Genomic DNA, 20468 nt, shown 5'->3' with positions numbered 1-20468 from the left:
AAGCATCCATTGGGACAAAAGGTGTTTAATAATGTACCAAAGGGTATAAATCCTAGAAACAACCATCGTTAAATGGGATGGTTTATCATTAAGTTGGATTTTTATTTAAAATATGGATTCTCTCCCAAATATTTAGGCTTTGACACTTACTATTTAGTATTGCAGAGAGAACAGTGTCTGAAAGTCATCTTTGTTGTTAATGAACTTTAACTGTATGCTTCCAGACCTGAATGCTTATGGAAATGCCTTTGATCTTTAAGTCTGAACCTCAGGTGAGGAAATACACCCGCCAGTGATGGTGTTTAATCCCACTATGATGTGATCTGTGATCAAGTAATCAAAAGATTCAAGTGAACAGTGAATATAATGCTAGTTGACAAACTCCATATAAAAACAAGCCACTTGATTTCAGATTGCAATAAAACAATTCAACAGTCGACAGCAGCTCTTATCACCTTACCTTCAGGTCATAATTTCTATAAGATTGAAGAAATAACTGATCTGTTTATATCTGAGCAAACTCTTATTAGCACTAATCTGACTTTTTTTTAAAATACAATTTATGTGAAAACAACTCCCAACCTTTAGAACCACTACCAAGGGTTGGTTCACATAATGTTAAAACTACAATGTATATCTACAGACCATCCTCAGTCATATTCAAAAGTCTGAAATTTCTTAAACAGTGCTGGAAGATTGCAACATTATTAATACATGTAACCAATAATGCATGCACATGCAAAATCACACAATCCCTACCACTTTTTCAAAATGCAAACAAAAAGTAGTAGGTTTACTTTACAAGATTTTGGATATTGCAATAACATATTTATTGGCCTTGAAATAATTTTTTTCTTTAAACCAAAAATATTCTTTTGTTTCTCATCACCTTTTAAATAGGTAAATCCCACCCACCCTCTCTCTCTCTCTCCATATTTTTATTGCTTTATCACACAGTTAAGAATGTTTAAAAGCCTGTTCACTTCCTCCTGCTGGTCACCTAGCTACCCGTTACAATCACCACCTAGCTCCAATGTATGCTCCTCATCTATAATCTATAAATAAACTAATACACTTGCTTCATTCCATGTATTTAATTTTGTTGATGTTATCTTAATGCCTTTGAGATAAATCAGAGATTAATAAATATCTAAATATATAAATGCAGAGATGGCCGTTACTGAAACTCAACAGGATAATATAACATAATTGTATTAGTGGACAAATGCACCTCAAGCATCTGCATAACTCTTGCTAGAATGCTATTTGTTGCACAATATTCAGTCTGTAATAATAACAGTCTCATTTTAAACTTTTTGTTAGACAATTTACTTCCAGCAAAGAGATAAATTTATTTAAGTATAAATTAATTCTTTGAAAAGAAAATTTCTTTTCCTTGCTAATAAGTTTTTTTTCTAAAAGTCCTTAAATCCAGAAGGGTAAAAAAAAATTTGATAAATTGCTGTAATGCCCTGAAAATGTGATTTTTGTTTTTACTTGTAATCATGATAAAATCTGAAAAATTAGATGCAACTTTAATAGTTCTTATACTGTTGTGCAGATGGATTCAGGATTGATTATCAGGTGTGCATAAGTACAGATATAAGAATATAGAGACAAATTGACTGACACAGTGCCAAACAACTAAATCATCTATGGCAGTTTAGTGGGGGCATAAAATTATCAAATTCTTATACACAGCATTACATAATCAATGTCAAGATCTTCAAACTGTAAGGATAACTAGTGGGTTTACTTTGCAGGAATTGTGTACATAGTTTGCCAGCATATCTAAGCTTTGATATCTTTTTTCATTGTAATTTTTATAGCTTTTCAGAACTTAAAAGAAAGGAGTAGGTGTTTAATTGTACCTGAACCAATTACTACCATTTTCTCTGTAATTTGAAAGCTTTGATCATGAGATCAAGAAATAGAGTATCTAGGTTTGTTTATAACAATCAACATACGTATTGGTAGTGAGATATTCATGAAGTTATTGTACTGCTCATAATTTTTTTCCGCAGGGCTTGAACTGATTGACAAGGAAGATAACCGCTTAACATTGTTTGAAAAAGGTGAACTAGAAGCGTACTTGAGTTCCTCCCAGAGACAAGAACTTGAATCTGTTGAGAAAAAGGTCACCACTACACATGAAAGGTAACATACCAAAGTGGACAAGATGCTTGTCATATTGGTACTTTGTACATGAAACACAATGTACCAATAAGAGGTTGATCTTTATTGTAATATTTGTACTTGCCTCCACATCTGCAAACAGCAACAGACAGTGACACAATAGCCTGGCAGGTATGGTACACAATTTATTTTGTAGTCCAGACTGAGCATATAGTAACCTGGCACAAGTTCAGGGCAGAATATTTGTCAGAATCTGTAGATTATCAGAAGTAACATATTTTTGGTAACTTGATATGAATTGCTGTAATTACCCTTCAGGTATGTCTTGATATAAATTGCTGTAATTACCCTACAGGTATGTCTTGATATAAATTACTGTAATTACCCATCAGGTTTACAGTGGCTTGTATTGTATTACAGTAAATAAGACTTATAGGGTTGATGGTTGGTTGGTTGATTGTGTTTAGTTGGATTGAATTTGGATGTTGTCAAGAAGAAATGAAACATAGGTCCATTTCAGGTTACAACCTTTGGTTGTGGCCACATCAATTACTCAGATTTCAGCATCACTTTAGTGACTTGCTCAGTAACATATTCTTATGTCTGCAACCCCAGAAAAATAGAAACAATCAGCAGCCAGAAATAAATATTTGGGCCCAAAAATGCTTATAGTTTTCAAAGTTCTACTATATTTGTTATATGTAAATAAATATTTAACTCTGCAGAAAAATGAAGAAACACATTATTTTATGTCTACTGTTTGTAAACATGTTTGAAACAGTGAAACCAAAGTCCACACTCCTGATGTTTAGGCCCTTTTAAGAATGTATTCATGTAACCCAAAGTCATTTAGTCAATAGCAAGGCTAAATTGCACACATGCAATAACAATTGCAACAAAACCATGATGAATTTTGTTATTTTCCATTTAGTAGGAAATGCTAGAATCCATAATGACTTAAGCTTCAAGTATATTTCATCTTTGAAGAAGAAGAGCTATAATGATATCAATGGACTGTTGCTGCATGTTGTCACGAGATAGCATACATCAATATAAAGAACAGAATTTTAGTGTCTGATCAAGCAGCCATTTCCTTTCAACAATAAACTTTATTTGTGGTATTTTTCTTATTTAATATAATTCAAACATAGTTTATGTGCTAAATTATGCAAAAGAGTCAGACTAAAAGTACTCACACATTAGATAAGCACTTCCCTAGTTTAATCAAACATGACAAGGAGCAGGGAAATAAAGAACGAATATGAAGTGCTGGTAAATAAAGGATAAAACAGTAAGCCCAAGAACAACTAGTCTGCTTTTCTAATTCTAACTTGTATCTTGGTTTTGTTCTTATCATAGTGAGGTTAATAATTCATGAACCCATCCACACTGAAACCAGCATTTTGATTTCCATGGATATTATCAGGAGAAGTGAAAAATTAAAGTAATGTCTGTGAATTTATATTGATCAGCATGTACCTTTTCATAATAATTATTTATTGACATTGTTGTCCATACCATACCAAGTTACCAAATAAAAATAATAATATAATAATAATAACAGTAATAACAAAAACCATCATTGGTGTCATCATCATGTCACAATTGCCCAAGTAATATCTTAATGATTTGAGTAAGAGGACATATAAGCGTATAAATGAATCAAGGCAATCAAAAACACCCTCATCTCTTTCCAATGCAAGTCAAATAACTTCACCTCACTGAGGTAATCATTATAATATTTTCCAGATTGGTAAGCTTGTGATGGCTGAATATCAATCAGATGTACAAAAATTAGATCCTTTTGAAACTATAGGTGTTGAAAATAACACTTGCTGTTTCCACCATAAATGAAATACATTTTAATTGTTATTGTTATTCTTACTTTTTTATGACAAAAAAAATTGAGGTAATTATTCATTTTCAATTGACCCAAAATATTGCATAGGTTGCTGTTAGTGGTGATACATCATCATCTTTGTGATGTCAGAGAAGTTATTATGATGTAATAATGACCAAGGCTCAGGACACTATCTGCATCTAAGGATTTTATCCAGCATGCAACAGAAAAAAGAGGATGTTCGTATTGATGGAAGATGCTGTGTTCTGCAGAATAATTGCATTTTTAGGCCACCTGGCCAAAAGCGTAAGAGCTTATGGTGTAGTCCTTCATCCCATTGTGTATTATCCATTTTCAGTCACAATTATTATTTACGACTTTTTACCAAATACCACTCCACAAAATGACAGAATTCAAAAGAAAGCATACAAACATGAAACTCTTTTTCAATTAATTCAAATGATATTGATCCTTGATCAAATATGGTTACATTTACAAAAATGTTTTTAAAAAACCATTAAACAGCTTCTTCTCAAAGACCACAAAACGTAAATTTTTACAGTAATTTGACAGAAATCATCCTGACACTATAGGGCTTTCTAATACATACCAGTGTTACCAATCTACCATCAAACAAATTGCTGTTTTAAATGATCTTTTCTCAAAAACTGTCCAGCAGAAATTGATCAAATTGGTGGAAGCATCCCAGTAATAAGGGATTTCAAATTTATACAAATGATGCAATTTCATCATCAAACATGGCCACCATTACTAAATATGGAAAAATCCTTGAAATTCTTTAGAAAAATTACATCATTGACTTTGACCAAATTTTACTGAAGGCACTCAGGCATGAAGGGCCTTATTGTTCATGCAAATGAAGCTAATTTGCCATCAAATATAGGTGCTATTACTAAAATGCCACTTAACAGGCAGAATGTGCCTTGCTTGAATGATTATCAGATTTATACCAAACAAATTATGCTATTCTGCCATCCAATATGGTCACTGTACCAAAAGTACAAAAACATTTACACAACTTTACTTCAGACAACTGCATAACTGAATTTGATGAACTTTGATATAAATTGTCATGATATAGGTACTTTCAGCTTTGGACAAATGATGATGATGTGCCATCAAAAACTAGAGAACCCTAATGAAGTAGTTAATGTTTTCATAACATACACAATCAATAGCATTGGAGGAAATTTCATCAAAAAGCATCCCAATGACACAAATTTCTTGTCAGATAAAAGCAAGGGAAGTAACCTATGATGATGATTTAGAATTAGGCTTTAGGTTATGCCCAGTCCTTGTCCTTGCAGTAAGGTTTAAAACAGATTAACATTAATTTTAGAATACTTGATGCATAAATTTAAAGAAAACAATTTAGGAAACTAAAAAATAATACATGTTAAGGAGTATTAATGAATGATTGATTATTTAAACTAAAGAAAAATATACATACAACAAGTAACAATCTAAGCTGATAATAATTTGATAATATGTTTATAAGACTGGTTTGTAAATTACAAGTGAATTTTATTACAAAATTGCCAATGAATTTTATTACAAACTTGTGAATGAGGAAGTTTTTGCTGAGACAAAGCAGTATGGGAATTTACTAATAAATGTAGCTTCTAGGCTGAAGAATTGAAAAAATCTTTATACAGGTAAATGTATATGAGTATCAGAATTTCTTTAAATATTTAAATATATGCAAGAAAATGATTTTGTTTTATGAAGAACACATTCTTGCAAAAATCATGTACAAGTTTACCATTTTTTTTTTAGAGAACTACTGCTGAAAACTTGATAACATTTGTAATTTTTTTTCAGTTTTACATCCTGAATTTCCTCAAAATGTTTTTTCTTAATTCTGCAAATCCGAATTACATGAGCCATGTCATAGGTTTTCAATCTGGATTACACATTTCGAAATTGTGCTGTAATTTCGATGATAAGTGCAATTGCATCCTCCTTACTGCACTCAAAATGAAATAAACATTAAATTCCATAGCGTCATTTTGATAATTGAAATTGAAAGACTTCATATTTTTCCCACGTTATGATTTCAGACATTCAATGACAGAAACAGAAACACATTTGCAGACGTAAACACGCTTCTCCTGTGCCACTTCAATCTGATGTATTTCATGTATAATTTGTACAGATGAATCCAGTCCAAAATCCCAAACTTTTGTCGAATCGAAACAAAATGCCAAAATATATTCATTCCAGATCAAATGGAAAAGTTGTTGCAATGCCCATTCATTCACAATATGACTGCAAATTTCAATTTTAACTAGACACTCCATTTTCTTTCAAAAGTCATGTCGACCGCGCAACTAAGTTCAAATTTATCTAGGCGAAGTTATGTGCGCATTAATAATGATGTCATTGTGTAATGTCAAATCTACGCTTGTGTATTTAGTTTGGAATACGGCATTCATTCATTTTCATTGTTTCTTGTAGTGTATTTTGTTTATATAATTAAACCTTAGGTGGATTAAAAAAATGAGCATATAATAAAAAGGTTACTGCATTTGTATGGGAAAATATGAACTCGTTTTGTCGGAAGGATATACTGCACTCACAAGTTCATGCAGTATTCCATCCAAAAACTCGTTCATATTTTCCCATACAAATACAGTAACCTATAATTATAAATTCAATAAGTGTGAATTTGAATCTACAAGCTGACTTGCATTAACTACCCCAGTGAGCAATATCAGAACCACCTGGTCCTCTTGTTTAGGGTACTGTTGTATCCTTATTTATGGGGATTCACTAAAAAGTGTAAACTGTTTCACTGTTAACTCATTCACAGGTTGGAGAGAGTAATAGATGACCTAGATAACATCAGGGAATCAGTCAAGCCACTGAAAGATCTTGCCAGATGGAAAGAGAAAATAACAGAGGACCTAGATAATATCAAAGAATCATTGAAGCCACTGGAAAATCTTGCAAAATGGATGGACTCTGCAGGTGTTTTTTCACCACCTTTGAGTTCGTAAGTAACAGTAGTGAGAGAAAGACTGGAAGTCTGAACTTTTGGAATAGTAACCAGACTGAAATCAGTTGTTTTATACTGCAGCTATTAAAAATCACCATATTTATAGTTTGTGATACTAACTATTCATACACTTTGATATTACTTGAATTACTTATTTAGTACTGGGGTAAAGCCTGCTCTTGTTCAAAACATAGCAATGAAAACATTTGAAATGTAGTACTGTACTGTGAAATTTTAAAACAATTAACAAAAATGTAATATTTGACATTTCCTTATGTTTTATTTTCCATTGTGAATGAGTTATCAGACTATTTCACATATACCATATATACTTACACATAGTACCCACCCAGATGCAAAAACATAGACCCAGATCTGTTCTAAACATACCAACATGTCAGAATCTATGTAAAAAGAGCATCTGCTGCCACTTAATGTATAAGCAAGTCAGGACCTATGCAACCAAACGGCATAGATCCAGATACATTGCCTCTTCATGTAATGGCATATCAGGGTCTTTGCAGACAAACAACATAGACCAAGATATGTTATCTAATAATGCACATGCATGCCAGGGTCTGTATAGAAAAATGACATAGACCCTGATCAGCTGTCTAATTACTTACAGATATTTCAGGGTCTGGATAGATAAATGTCATAGACTCTGATCAACTATCTATTTACACAGATATTTCAGGGGCTTGATAGATAAATGGCACAGACTCTGATCAGCTATCTATTTACACAGATATTTCAGGGGTTTGATAGATAAATGGCATTGACTCTGATCAGCTATCTATTTACACATATTTCAGGGTCATGATAGATAAATGGCATAGACTCTGATCAGCTATCTATTTACACAGATATTTCAGGGTCATGATAGATAAATGGCATAGACTCTGATCAGCTATCTATTTATACAGATATTTCAGGGTCATGATAGATAAATGGCATAGACTCTGATCAGCTATCTATTTACACGGATATTTCAGGGTCATGATAGATAAATGGCATAGACTCTGATCAGCTATCAATTTACACAGATATTTCAGGGTCATGATAGATAAATGGCATAGACTCTGATCAGCTGTCTGTTTACAAAGATATTTCAGGATCTTGATAGATAAATGGCATAGACTCAGATTTGCTATAACTTAATATATACCAGCAGATCCAAATCTATGTAGACAAACAGGATGGACCCAGACCTGCTGTCACTTAATACTAAAACATGATAGGCTTTTTGTAGAAAACCAGCATAAACCTGTATATGCTATCACTGAATGTACCTATATATCAGGGTTTGTGTAGACATACAGCAAAGGCCTGTATCTGCTGTCACTAAATATACCTATATATCAGGGTCTGTATAGACATACCACAAAGGCCTGCATCTGCTGTCACTAAATATACCTATATATCAGGGTCTGTGTGGACATACCACAAAGGTCTATATATGCTATCACTGTATACAACTATATATCAGGGTCTTTGTTGGCATACAGCAAATGCCTGTATCTGCTGTCACTGAATATACCTGTATATCAGTGTCTGTGTCGATTTACAGCAAAGGCCTGTATATGCTGTCATTGTACTGACAGATCATGATCTAAGTATACAAACAGTACAGATCAGGGTGTATATAAGTAAACAGTATTGATCCAGGTCTCCTGTAACATGGTGTACCAACAGATCTGGGTCTGTGTAGACATACAGCATATGCCCAGTTCTGCCATCACTTCCTGTACCAGCAGATCAGGGTCTCTAGACAAAACAGTATTGAGCAGATCTGTTTTCTCTTGGTGAACCAATGTATCAGAGTCTATGTATACAAATAGCTTATACTGAGATCTGTTGTCACTTACTGTACCAGCAGATAAGGGTTTATGTAAAAAAATTACTGACCCAAATCTGCTATTTCTTGGTATGCCAATAGATTTGAGCCTGTGTAGACAAATCACATATACTCATTTCTGCTGTTACCAGCAGATCAGAGTGTATGTAGACATAAAATATTGACCCAGATCTGCTGTTACCTGGTGAACCAACAAATTTGGATATGTGTAGAAAAACAGCATATACACATATATGTTGTCACTGCACCAGCAGATCAGTGTTTATTTAAACAAAAATTATGAACCCATAAAATTAAAAAGGACCTGTCTAATTAGATTGCTGTAAATTGTAATGATTAAAGAATAATTTAATTATATGATATTGAACAGTAAATATAGTACATAGAATGTTAAATATGGTACTTGTCATACACCAGTCAGTATGGTAAAATATGTTATTGACTGGTAAATATGGTATTTGTCATAGACCAATCAGTATGGTAAAATATGTCATTGACTGGTAAATATGGTACTTGTCATAGACCAATCAGTATGGTAAAATATGTTATTGACTGGTAAATATGGTACTTGTCATAGACCAATCAGTATGGTAAAATATGTTATTGACTGGTAAATATGGTACTTGTCATAGACCAATCAATGTATGAAGAAATTGAAAAAGCACATGAATGCGATGTAAGACACTTTTGGAAAATGATCAACATTAAGAGAGGGAACAATACAAATTTTTATCAGGAACTATCAACTGATGGAGTTTGTGTCCGTGATGATGATTCCATCGCAAATGGCTTTGCTAGATACTATGAGGACATTCACACGCCGAATTTAAACCATAGTTTTGACGGAAACTTTTATGAATTTATAGAGAGAGAATTAAATCGGGGTCTACAGGACGAAGTAAGCCATATCGAGGCCTTACAGACCAGTATCAGTTTAAATGAAGTAAGAGAAATCATTAAAGGTCTAAAGAAATCAAAAGCATCGGGCCATGATCAAATTTGCAGTGAACATTTGATCTATGGCAGCGACTACCTCATCGAGTGTATGACAATTTTATTTACTGGGATGATTGATCAATCTTACATACCTGTAGATTGCAAAAAAGGGTTAGTAATACCACTGTACAAAGGTAACAGAAAATCAAAGAACTCCCTCGAAAGTTACAGGCCTGTTACTTTACTGCCTGTTATCTACAAAACCTTTGAGAAAATTATTCATGAACGTTTGGTAACTTGGCTCAAAGATACTAATTCTAGTATACCCAGTTCACAACAACATGGTTACCAAAAAGGTTTAGGCTGCACAACAGCGAGTTTTGTGCTGTTGCAATCAGTACAATATAATGTAAACATGGGTTCACGGGTTTTTGCTGCTTTTCTTGATACAAAAAAGGCATTTGATACCGTGTGGCACGAAGGACTGCTTTTTAAATTATTCACGTTGGGAATTACGGGTAAATCCCTTTTGATATTTTTTAACATGTATACAAATTTACAGAGTAAAGTTCTTGTAAATGGGCAATTTTCAGATTGGTTCTCAATTGGCCAAGGAGTGAGACAAGGGGGTGTTTTGTCAACCTTGATGTACACAATATTTATAAATGACTTGCTGCTACAGTTAGAAAATAGTGGATTTGGAGCAAAGATTGGATCCTTAGCTGTGGGAAATCCAACCCTAGCTGATGATATTTCACTTTTGGCTATATATCCTAGCAATCTACAAAAGCTGTTAGATATAGCATACGACTACAGTAATAAGTGGCGATTCGAGCTTAGTGTTACAAAGTCATACATTATCATTTTCGGACCCCAATACAAGAATTTTATCAATATGAAATGGTATCTTGGCCCGTCATGTTTGCCGGTCACCGATTCGGCAACACACCTGGGTCACCGGATTAACTCAAAGCTGACGTCGCATGACGCAATACTCGATGCATGCAAGAAAGGGAAAAAATCTTTTCACGGTCTGTTTGGTATTGGCATTAAACCAAATGGTTTAAATCCTTTGGTTGCTGCAAATGTAATTAAAAAGGTAATTTTCCCTTCAATGTTTTATGGAAGTGAATTATGGTGTAACATTTCAAAAAGTGACCTCGCTTTATTGGATAAAACTCTGAGGTATTTTGCCAAACATTTACAAGGTTTTCCAATACATACAAGATCAGACATTGCCCTGGGAATGCTAGGATGGACATCAGCGCAGTCCGAAATTGATAGAAGAAAATTGATGTTTTTACACAGATTGTGTTTGATGCCTAACAATGTACATACTAAACGTGTGTTTAACGTTGCGTTATTTCACTTCATTCTGAGCGGATGCATGTCAAGCTGCGGGTTAATTTCAAATTTATATTATACCTCAAAGAAGTTTGACTTGCTCGGGTATCTAACTGATTATTTACATCATTCTGAAATTCCAGATAAACATAATTGGAAAGAAATTGTAAGGTCAAAAATTGTTGGTCTTGAAAATAGCCTCTGGAGAGTTCGTATGTCTAATCAAGCAGATTTTGATAGATTCTCTTCGATACACGAATACTTACGACCTGCCTCAGTGTGGCAGTCGGCTAAAACTAGACAACACACTAAGGTATTTACATATGTAGCTAAACTATGGGCTGCTGTTCCACAAACACAGCTTGATATGTGTATTAGATGTGGGAATGTTTATACAGACTTGATACTTCATTGTTGTGTTAGTTGTCCTTATATGTCGAACTTTCGAAATTCTTTCTGGGATTTCCTTACTGATAAATTTCCCCTGAGCCTGCACATTACGTTATTTAATGCAGAAGATGAGCTGCAACTACAATATCTTTTAGGTAAAAGGTTACCATCAGGAGTAATCGACAAAGAAAACTCCAAGCTATTCGTCCTGTATGCAGCATACTTTGTCATGCAGTGTGCAGCTATCTTCTGTAAATAAGGTACTGAAACTTGCAACTTATGAGTTGACGAACACTTTGTTGATTGATATTGTGTAAGAATTTGTATTCCAATATAGAATTTTTTTTTTTTTTTTTTTTTTTTTTTATATTTATTGATTGTATTCAGATGATTTATTCTTATATCATGTAATCTTCCATGGAAGGAAATAAAGATGATGATGATGATGATGATGACTGGTAAATATGGTACTTGTCATAGACCAATCAGTATGGTAAAATATGTCATTGACTGGTAAATATGGTACTTGTCATAGACCAATCAGTATGGTAAAATATTGATTGGTAAATATGGTACTTATAGACCAATCAGTATGGTAAATATGCCATTGACTGGTAAATATGGTACTTGTCATAGACCAATCAGCATGGTAAAATATGTTATTGACTGGTAAATATGGTACTTATAGACCAATCAGTATGGTAAAATATGTTATTGACTGGTAAATATGGTACTTATAGACCAATCAGTATGGTAAAATATGTTATTGACTGGTAAATATGCTACATGATCAGATTGTTACTTTAATATTGTAGAAATACCTTTTAAGCACAGGTTGGATTCATACATCAATTTGTTACTATTGATAATTTTAAATGGGTACATTTTATTTGGATAGAATGAGGTAGGAAAATACCAAATATTGCCTTTTTAAAAAAATCAGAATTAAATTTCAAAGCCATTGGTGTTGTTTAGTGCTACATTCATTCTGATCCATTGACCTTCAGTCATTTGAGTGAAACAGGGTGAGGCACCTAAGTGTCAAGTTCTGGGCCTTTATCTTCAGTGCAGTTAACCAAGAACAAATTAATGATAAAAGTTTTTCCTCTCTGATTTCAGTATGAAGGTTCAAACAGATATAAAAAATGGCACCAGAGAAAAAATGCAGACGCATCCAAATGAACCAGGAAATCAAGTGGCAGAGATGATGCAAATACAAGGTCTCAGAAATCAAGAACGAAACATGTGTACTTCCAATCTGGAGATCAGTGATATCAGTCTATCTACTGATGCTTAAGTACCTGTGGGCTTTTACAACAGTGAAAGAATTTTTATTGTCCACAAACAGATAAGCTGCAGTTATTAGTTTCTGAGTGTATAAAACTAATTTTCATTAATTAGATATTTATACATATATTTGTCTATTCAGAAGTTTATGATGTTACCCACAATTACTAATGCCAAGGAATTTTCAAGAATCAAATTACCTTTGAAATTTAACAGTACATATCAATCACATCTATTTTACATTCTTTCTTTGGGGGGAGTGGGGCATACTCTTCAGGTAAAGTTACCTGTAGTTAAAATATTGACAGGGATTCAACAGAGAACAGTGATTTCTGAGCTTGAAATAACTATAATTAATATACAGTATAATAGATTAACGAAATTGCTGGGGTTTTCTTCCTTCACTGATAGCTTATTGTTTCCTGGATCATCTTCTAAAATGAATTACACTTGAACACTATTCTGGTAACTGAAATAAATAATCGTGTTTTGCATTTTATATATGGAGTAAAATCCAGCTTTACAGAAATGTTGCCAGTGTTCACAAACTTGCCAATAACCTTTAATACAGATTTCTTAACCATTTTAATTCAGTGATATGTAATACCTATATATACAATGGAATACCTTTTGCTCTTCAACACACATAGATTTACCTATAACTTAAAATGAATTGGGTTGTTACACTTTGTGAACTTTACCTATGCAAATTAGGGTCATAGGCTCCCATACAGCAGTCTTCAGAAGACTTAATAATAATAATAATAATAATAATAATAATGACTTTATTTAAAGAGGGTAACACAATTAGCTAAGAACTAATCTACCTTGAGGCCCTCATACAAAGGAATTTATTTATTGTAGCTGCATGTCTGAAGCCACTGAATATATTGGGTTTGGAAGAAGGAAATAGAGTGGGCATTTCTAATCTCAATTGGAATACTATTCCAGAGCAAAGTTCCAGAGTATTGGAAACTTTTTTAAAAATAATTCCTTATTTGGTTTGGGTATTTTATACTGTTTGGAAGACATGGATCGCAGGTGGGGAGTATTACCAGGTAGCCTATACTGGAATAGTGATTGTAAATATTCAGGAGCACTACTATTGGATATCTTGTACATTAATTTGTCTTTTCTCAAATGGGTTTTGTCTTTAATAGGTAATATGTGTAACTTACCAGCTAAATTTTTCCTTGCATTCTTTCTAGACTGATACTAGCCCAAATGATCTTTTTTGAAGATGTGCCAGCTTTGCTATGTTTTTGTCATTTGAGTTACTCCATACTGTATTACAGTAGTCTAAGTAGGGTTGTATGTTACTGTTATAAAATAGTTTTCTGTGCCTTTCAGGGAGAAAATGTCTTATCCTACTGAGAAACCATAAAATTGAATTGACCTTTTTACTGATATGTTTGATATGTTCAATCCATGATAGGTTATTATCAACCAGAACACCAAGTAGTCAGTCATGACAGACCATTTGCAAATTTTTATCCTTGCATGTCAGACATAGTTCATCACTATCAAGATGTGTCCTTTTTTGCCATGTTGAGATAATTAATATTTTAGTTTTACCAGTATTTACCACCACACCATTGCATGTGCACCAGTTGTCCAGTTTGTTTAGGGCATTCTGTAAAGAAATTTCAAGTTCATGCTTGGTGTTTTGGATGTCTGAAAATGTTGTGTCACCTGTATAAAGATCTGTAGGTGATATTGAGTCCCTTAGTAAAAGTGGTAGGTCATTTATAAATAAAAAAAATAGTAGTGGACCTAGAATTGAACCTTGTGGTACTCCATACCTAATTGCTCCAGGTTCAGACAGAATATTATTGATATAAATATGTTGTGTTCTCTCACTTAAGTATGAAGTAAACCATCTAACTGTACTTTCATCACATTGGTAGATTTCCAGTTTCTTCAAAAGGATTTCATGATCCACCATGTCAAAAACTTTCCTGAAATCAACAAATACAGATCCTATTATTCTACCTTGGTCAAGTGCTTGAAGCCATTTTTCAGTTAGGAAGATCAAGGCAGTCTCACATGAATATTTCTGTCTAAAGCCTGATTGATTAGGGTGTAACAGCATGTGTTTGGTGAAATATGACATGAATGAGTCATGGACATGTTTTTCAATCAATTTTGACAAGTTTGGTAGTATTGATATTGGTCGGTAGTAATCAGCATCATCCTTAGAACCAGATTTGTGAATAAGAGTTACTTTTGTAGTTTTCCATATTTTGGGGACAGATGAGGTTGCAATACTTAAACTGATTATGAATGTTATGCTGTCTAAAATTTGCCTCTTCAAGATTTCAGCTCATGAATCTTTGAGTCTCGCATTCAATGTTTTGATTCAATAGATCATAGAAGCTGTTGGCTCTGGCCTGAAGAGTCAACCTTCTAGAGTTGTTGTCTTAGGGATTTAGCTTCACAAAGGCAAAATCTGAACCTGGTGGGTCCTGTGGCTACAGCTCTGATGACCACCAGACCTAACTGAACCAACACAACCTCTTAGATTTGCTGGGTTCCATAGTGAATTTTAATGGTAAGAAAACTTAAATAATCATCTTCTTAACCTGATGGAACAGCCACTGATCACATGACTAGGGACTGTGTTGTGCTGCTTTAAGCAGGAGAACAGGTTATCATTTGCATGGGGAATCAAATCGTTTTTCTTTAGAAGTATACCCAATGTGTAGATAGGATACTCAGCATTACCGCTTCCTATTATCTATTTTCCTAATCTTGTCTGATTGGAGAATGTATTCAAATGAGAAAATTAATTGTTTAGTAAATTATATTTCTCCAAGAATACATACCGATATATCTTGAAGTCCCTCCTTCTCACCCCACTATGCAAGCGTTCTCAATGGTAATTTGCTCAGCTTAAAACTGATGACACCTACTGGTGGCATGGGGAGGTACTGGGCAAGAGTTAATGCCCTTTATTTGATATAGACAGAAAAGATGAAATTTCATCTTTTAGCAGGGTTCAATTCGGAAGGTAGCAGGCTTATATACCTAATGCTAATGGGTAATTATTATCAGAGAAACATAATTTACTATAAAATTTGCTTTTTAATAATGGATAATTTTTAAGCTAACATTTATCAGAGAATATGATTTCTTATTTCAAGGTAGGCAACCTAAGTTTTGTTTCATGAGAGAGAGAGAGAGAATATGTTGCTCAACTTTTAATTTTTCTTTTCTTGTTGCATTTTCAGCTTTTTTTTATCTATAATAATTAACAATAGAATTATATATTTATAGGTTACAGCATTTGTATGGGAAAATATGAATGAGTTTTTTTGATGGAATACTGCACGACATCCGACAAAACGAGTTCATATTTTCCCATACAAATGCAGTAGCCTTTTTATTATGTGCCATTTTTTTTATTCTACCTAATGCTTAATTATATTAACAAAATGCACTACAAAGAAACAAAGTAAATGAATGTATGCCGTATTCCAAACTAAATACATAAGCACAGATTCATCATTACTCAACAACCTTATTAATGCACACATAACCCCACTCAGATAAATTTTAACTTAGTCACGCGCTCGTCATAACTTTAAAAAAAAATAGCGTGTCTGGTTAAAATTGAAATTTGCAGTCATATTGTGAATGAATACACATTGCAACAATTTTTCCATTTGATCTGGAATGAATAGATTTTGGTATTTTGTTTCAATTCTACGAAAGTTCATGATTTTGGACTGGATTCATCTGTGCAAATTGTACATGAAATACATCAGATTGAAGTAGCGCGGGATAAGCATGTTTTCATCTGCAAGTGTGTTTGTTCTGTCATTGACTATTTGAAATCATAATGTGGAAAAAATATGAAGTGTTTCAATTGCAATTATCAAAAAGATGCTATTGAATTTAATGTTTATTTCATTTTGAGTGCAGTAAGGAAATTGTAATTGCACTTGAAATATAGTCGAAATTACAGTACAATTTCAAAACGTGTAATCAAGCTTGAGAACTCATGACAAAGCTCATGTAATTCGGATTTGCAGAACTAAGAAAGTACATTTTGAGGAAATTCTGGATGCAAAACTGTAAGTATATGTTTTTGCCATTCTGATTACCAGCTAAAGGAGACAGTTTATGCATTGATAGCTTGCATGTTATTTGTAGGTACCAAGCAATTTTATGAAATCAGGTGTCTATCACAAAATCTGAAACAGTGTATCAAAAAGTTAACGTGGAATGTAGCAAAGCAGTTGGTATGTTGCAGTCCACAAAATATCTGCTTTAGTTCATTCAGAAACAAATTTAATCAACCAAAACGTATTGCGCCTACTATGTGAATGTACATGATTTGTTTACAAAGTAGTTCCTACTACACTATCAGGCACATGTGTCCTGCGCGTGAGTGCAATATGAAGGTGTGCAATATCATAAAATATTGAACAATTCTGGGAATGTAATGTTAACAGAGAAAAAAATGAGTATATAATAATACACATTTTGATACAATACTTGCAGCAAAGATTTGTGATATTTTAAAACAACTATGCACTGAGTTTGTAGATAAACAATTTTTTATATAAAAAATTTAACATTTTAGAAGTAATATTTTAAATATTTGTGTATAATGATTAATTTGTGTTGTTTTAAGGGTTTACATATGACCATTATACACTATAAGACAAATATATTTTACCATATTTTGTCTTATGTATTTATATATATGAATATTGAGTTTATCCTAACCCTACTGTTAAAGGGATTGTGATTGTATATGATCAGTCTTACACACATTTAGATAATTGTTGATCTTCCACAAGTTACCAATATTGGTAACTGTTACTATAACTACCTTTAAGGCTCTTTCAGAGAGTCATTTATATGACTCACACTGGAAAGAGATGAAAGTGTTCCAGCTGATTTCATCAGTTAAGAAAAGAGGTGCAGACCCAGGCTAGGGGTTGTATTTCTTCAAAAATTTTAATGAAGTTAATTGTAGAGCTCTTCTCTATAAGATATGGTAATATTATGCCAGTAATTAAAGTCAGTAAAAGTCAATTAACTATTGATGAAAATAAGATCATAAATGTTGACATGGTACTCCACAGATGTAAACAGTCTTCTTTCTGTGTATATCTGCCAACAGAAAAGTATCAGCAAGTTAGCAGGCAAAAACATTTCAAAATCTGCAGAGATACTTTATTTACAATAATTTTCACATTATTACAATAATTTTCAAAAATTAAGTAAATAAATCAATATGGATAATAAGTAAATTTTTCTATGCTTCTAGTAGAACAATATCCATAATTGAACAGTGATTCATCAGTAGAATTTATTATAGTACTGCCAAATTTACTGAGTTACATTTGTCTCATATTACCATCTGCATTACCTCCCTTGACTTAGCTTGATTTCCTGTTTCTATATGACATCGTTCCAGATTGGTGAGTCAACCAACTATAACTGTACAGGTAATGTGTTCAGGTAATAGCCATATAAAGTGAAAATATATGTTTCTTTGCAGTATATGGCCACAGCCACTGATCAGAATATATAAGGAGGAAATGTTTAATAGTTAAAAAAGACTGACAAATTTATTAATTTCAGGTATGGAATAGTATAAGTTAATTTTTTTAAAAACCTAGGACTAAACTTTCACATCAGTGAAATCTGGAAATTAGAACTCTTGAATAGTTCCTGACATGCAAACATAAATTTGGAGTTACATGTTTTGTTTTTAAAATTTTTCCTCCAATGGTGTTTTATAGATTGATAAGATATTAATAATTAATTATTATTGATGTAATACTAATTATTAATTATTGTATTTTAGAATGATATTAGGCAAGAGCACAATTCCGTCTACAAGTAAAGAAATTATATCCTGGTAGAGTTATGCAAGAAATTATATCCCGGTAGTTTTTAATAATGCCAGGAGGCTCTGAATGAAAGATGTTAAGATAATTGTGTGTCTGGATAATGAACAAGAACTATAATAATAATAATAATAATAATAAAGTTCTCCCACATTTTAATGTAGCGGTCTGAGGATCCATAACTGCTGATTGTGTTAGGTACCGAACAGCAGTGTAGCAAAAATAATCAAAACTGTTGAGTGTACTTGTGTGTTGGGGGGATTGGGTAAACAAAACACCAGTCTAAAGTATAGTAGTTTATGTAATGTGTGTTTTTTTAACTGCATGGTATTTACACATTTAATTATGTCTGATAATAATATTTTTCAAGAGTAAATAAATTTATGCCAAGTTTTAGATTGCTTTCTTTCAACTAATCTTGTCATACATATGATTAAAAACAATGATATAAACACATCATTTTAATAAATACACTTGAAAACTATAATTTGTCTGCAGCTGCATCAAGTTTAAAATTATTAAAAATGTTGTAATAACTTGCAAAAAATGATAGAATTTTTTGGCTCTTCAGGCCAGTGCAGCGTGACATTAAATGCTTAATTTCTTTTTATAATTAGATGACAATCGTTTATTTACCACTTCTACACCTATTTTTTTATTAAATAAATGAACATCTGTCTGTAACAAGTACACTGAGTAATGTCATCATATTTTTAAACAAAATAATCTCTTGTTTTCAATTAAAATAATCAATTACAGATGATGATTACTGACTGATTGACATATTATGTGCAGCATGCTTGTAGCACTTCCATGGAATAACAAACAAACTTACAAATTTGCATACATGTATGTAATTCATTTATAATCCAATGCTGTTGAAACATATTAATCCAAATAGAATAAACACTATTCATCCATGATGTGCGTTTCCTACTTGTGATTTAAAAAAAATTTTTTTGACCATTCTTGTTTTTCTTATTTATTGTTTAGAAAAGTCAGTGATAATTCTCATCTCAATGTTCTGGCTTTCTCATCACATCAGTCCTTTCTCAAGTTCAAATATGGCTTCTGAAACAGCATTTGGTGTGTGGGTCCTCCTTTCACTGTCAATAGTAGATTCTACTTCCTGTTCATTGGGATCTAACGCTTTGTCTTTTCATGCCTAGAAAGATCTGTATGATGTCAGCGTCAGTCTTACATTCAACAGTGTGGCAGTTCTCATCAAGTTTGATCCAGTGCTAAACATCATCAGATGATTTGAAATGTCACTGTAGCACAGCTTTAGCTTCTTCAACATACCCAGATATGAATTCCTTAAGATCACAATCATGTTGACAAAATAGGCTTTCCTTTCTCTGGATGCCTTAATTGCAAGATTAAATGTCAACTCACTTGTAAATATTGATCTTAGACTAAACTCACTTTTAAATCTGATTTCATTGGAAAGTGACACTTAATTGTTTGAATTTACCTTAATTTATGCTATAGCTACATTTCGCACATGAACATCTATCTCTTCTGGACTGCACTGCAACATGTTACAGAAACCAATGGCAGTTAAAAAAAACTTGCTGCTGCTAATCCTTTCTGTGATCTGTTTCCATATGTCAATAAACAATGGTCGATGTTATTATCAGTGAGCTGTGTTTACAGAGATAAAGTTACTGATCTGCTGTGGTGGCTTTAGTGCTACATACAAATTAGTCAAATACATTAGCTGATGACGGACTAATGACACTTATGGCTTGTTAGAGACTTGGGTAATTTTGGGTGTTCAATAGCCTGTTT

The 20468-nt window shown here is 32.9% G+C and overlaps 1 protein-coding gene across 1 annotated transcript in view; it reads left to right on the top strand.

Annotated features, from left to right (window-relative positions):
- LOC149803616 (transient receptor potential cation channel subfamily M member-like 2) overlaps positions 1–19600 on the top strand; it is a 166660-nt gene extending 147060 nt beyond the window's left edge. Inside the window, exons 26-28 of the mRNA XM_089953965.1 lie at positions 2025–2157; positions 6810–6992; positions 12643–19600. Coding sequence (XP_089810091.1) covers positions 2025–2157; positions 6810–6992; positions 12643–12820 — 494 coding nt within the window. The 3' untranslated portion in view covers positions 12821–19600. The remainder of the gene's footprint in view (positions 1–2024; positions 2158–6809; positions 6993–12642) is intronic.
- Positions 19601–20468: the final 868 nt, after the last annotated feature.

Source organism: Sinohyriopsis cumingii, chromosome 3 (genome assembly GCF_028554795.1).
Source record: "Sinohyriopsis cumingii isolate HCF-2022 chromosome 3, ASM2855479v2, whole genome shotgun sequence".
In the NCBI taxonomy this organism is placed as follows: Eukaryota; Metazoa; Mollusca; class Bivalvia; order Unionida; family Unionidae; genus Sinohyriopsis; species Sinohyriopsis cumingii.
The sequence above is the reverse complement of the archived record's forward strand: the minus strand, read 5'-3'. Positions and strand labels throughout refer to the sequence as shown.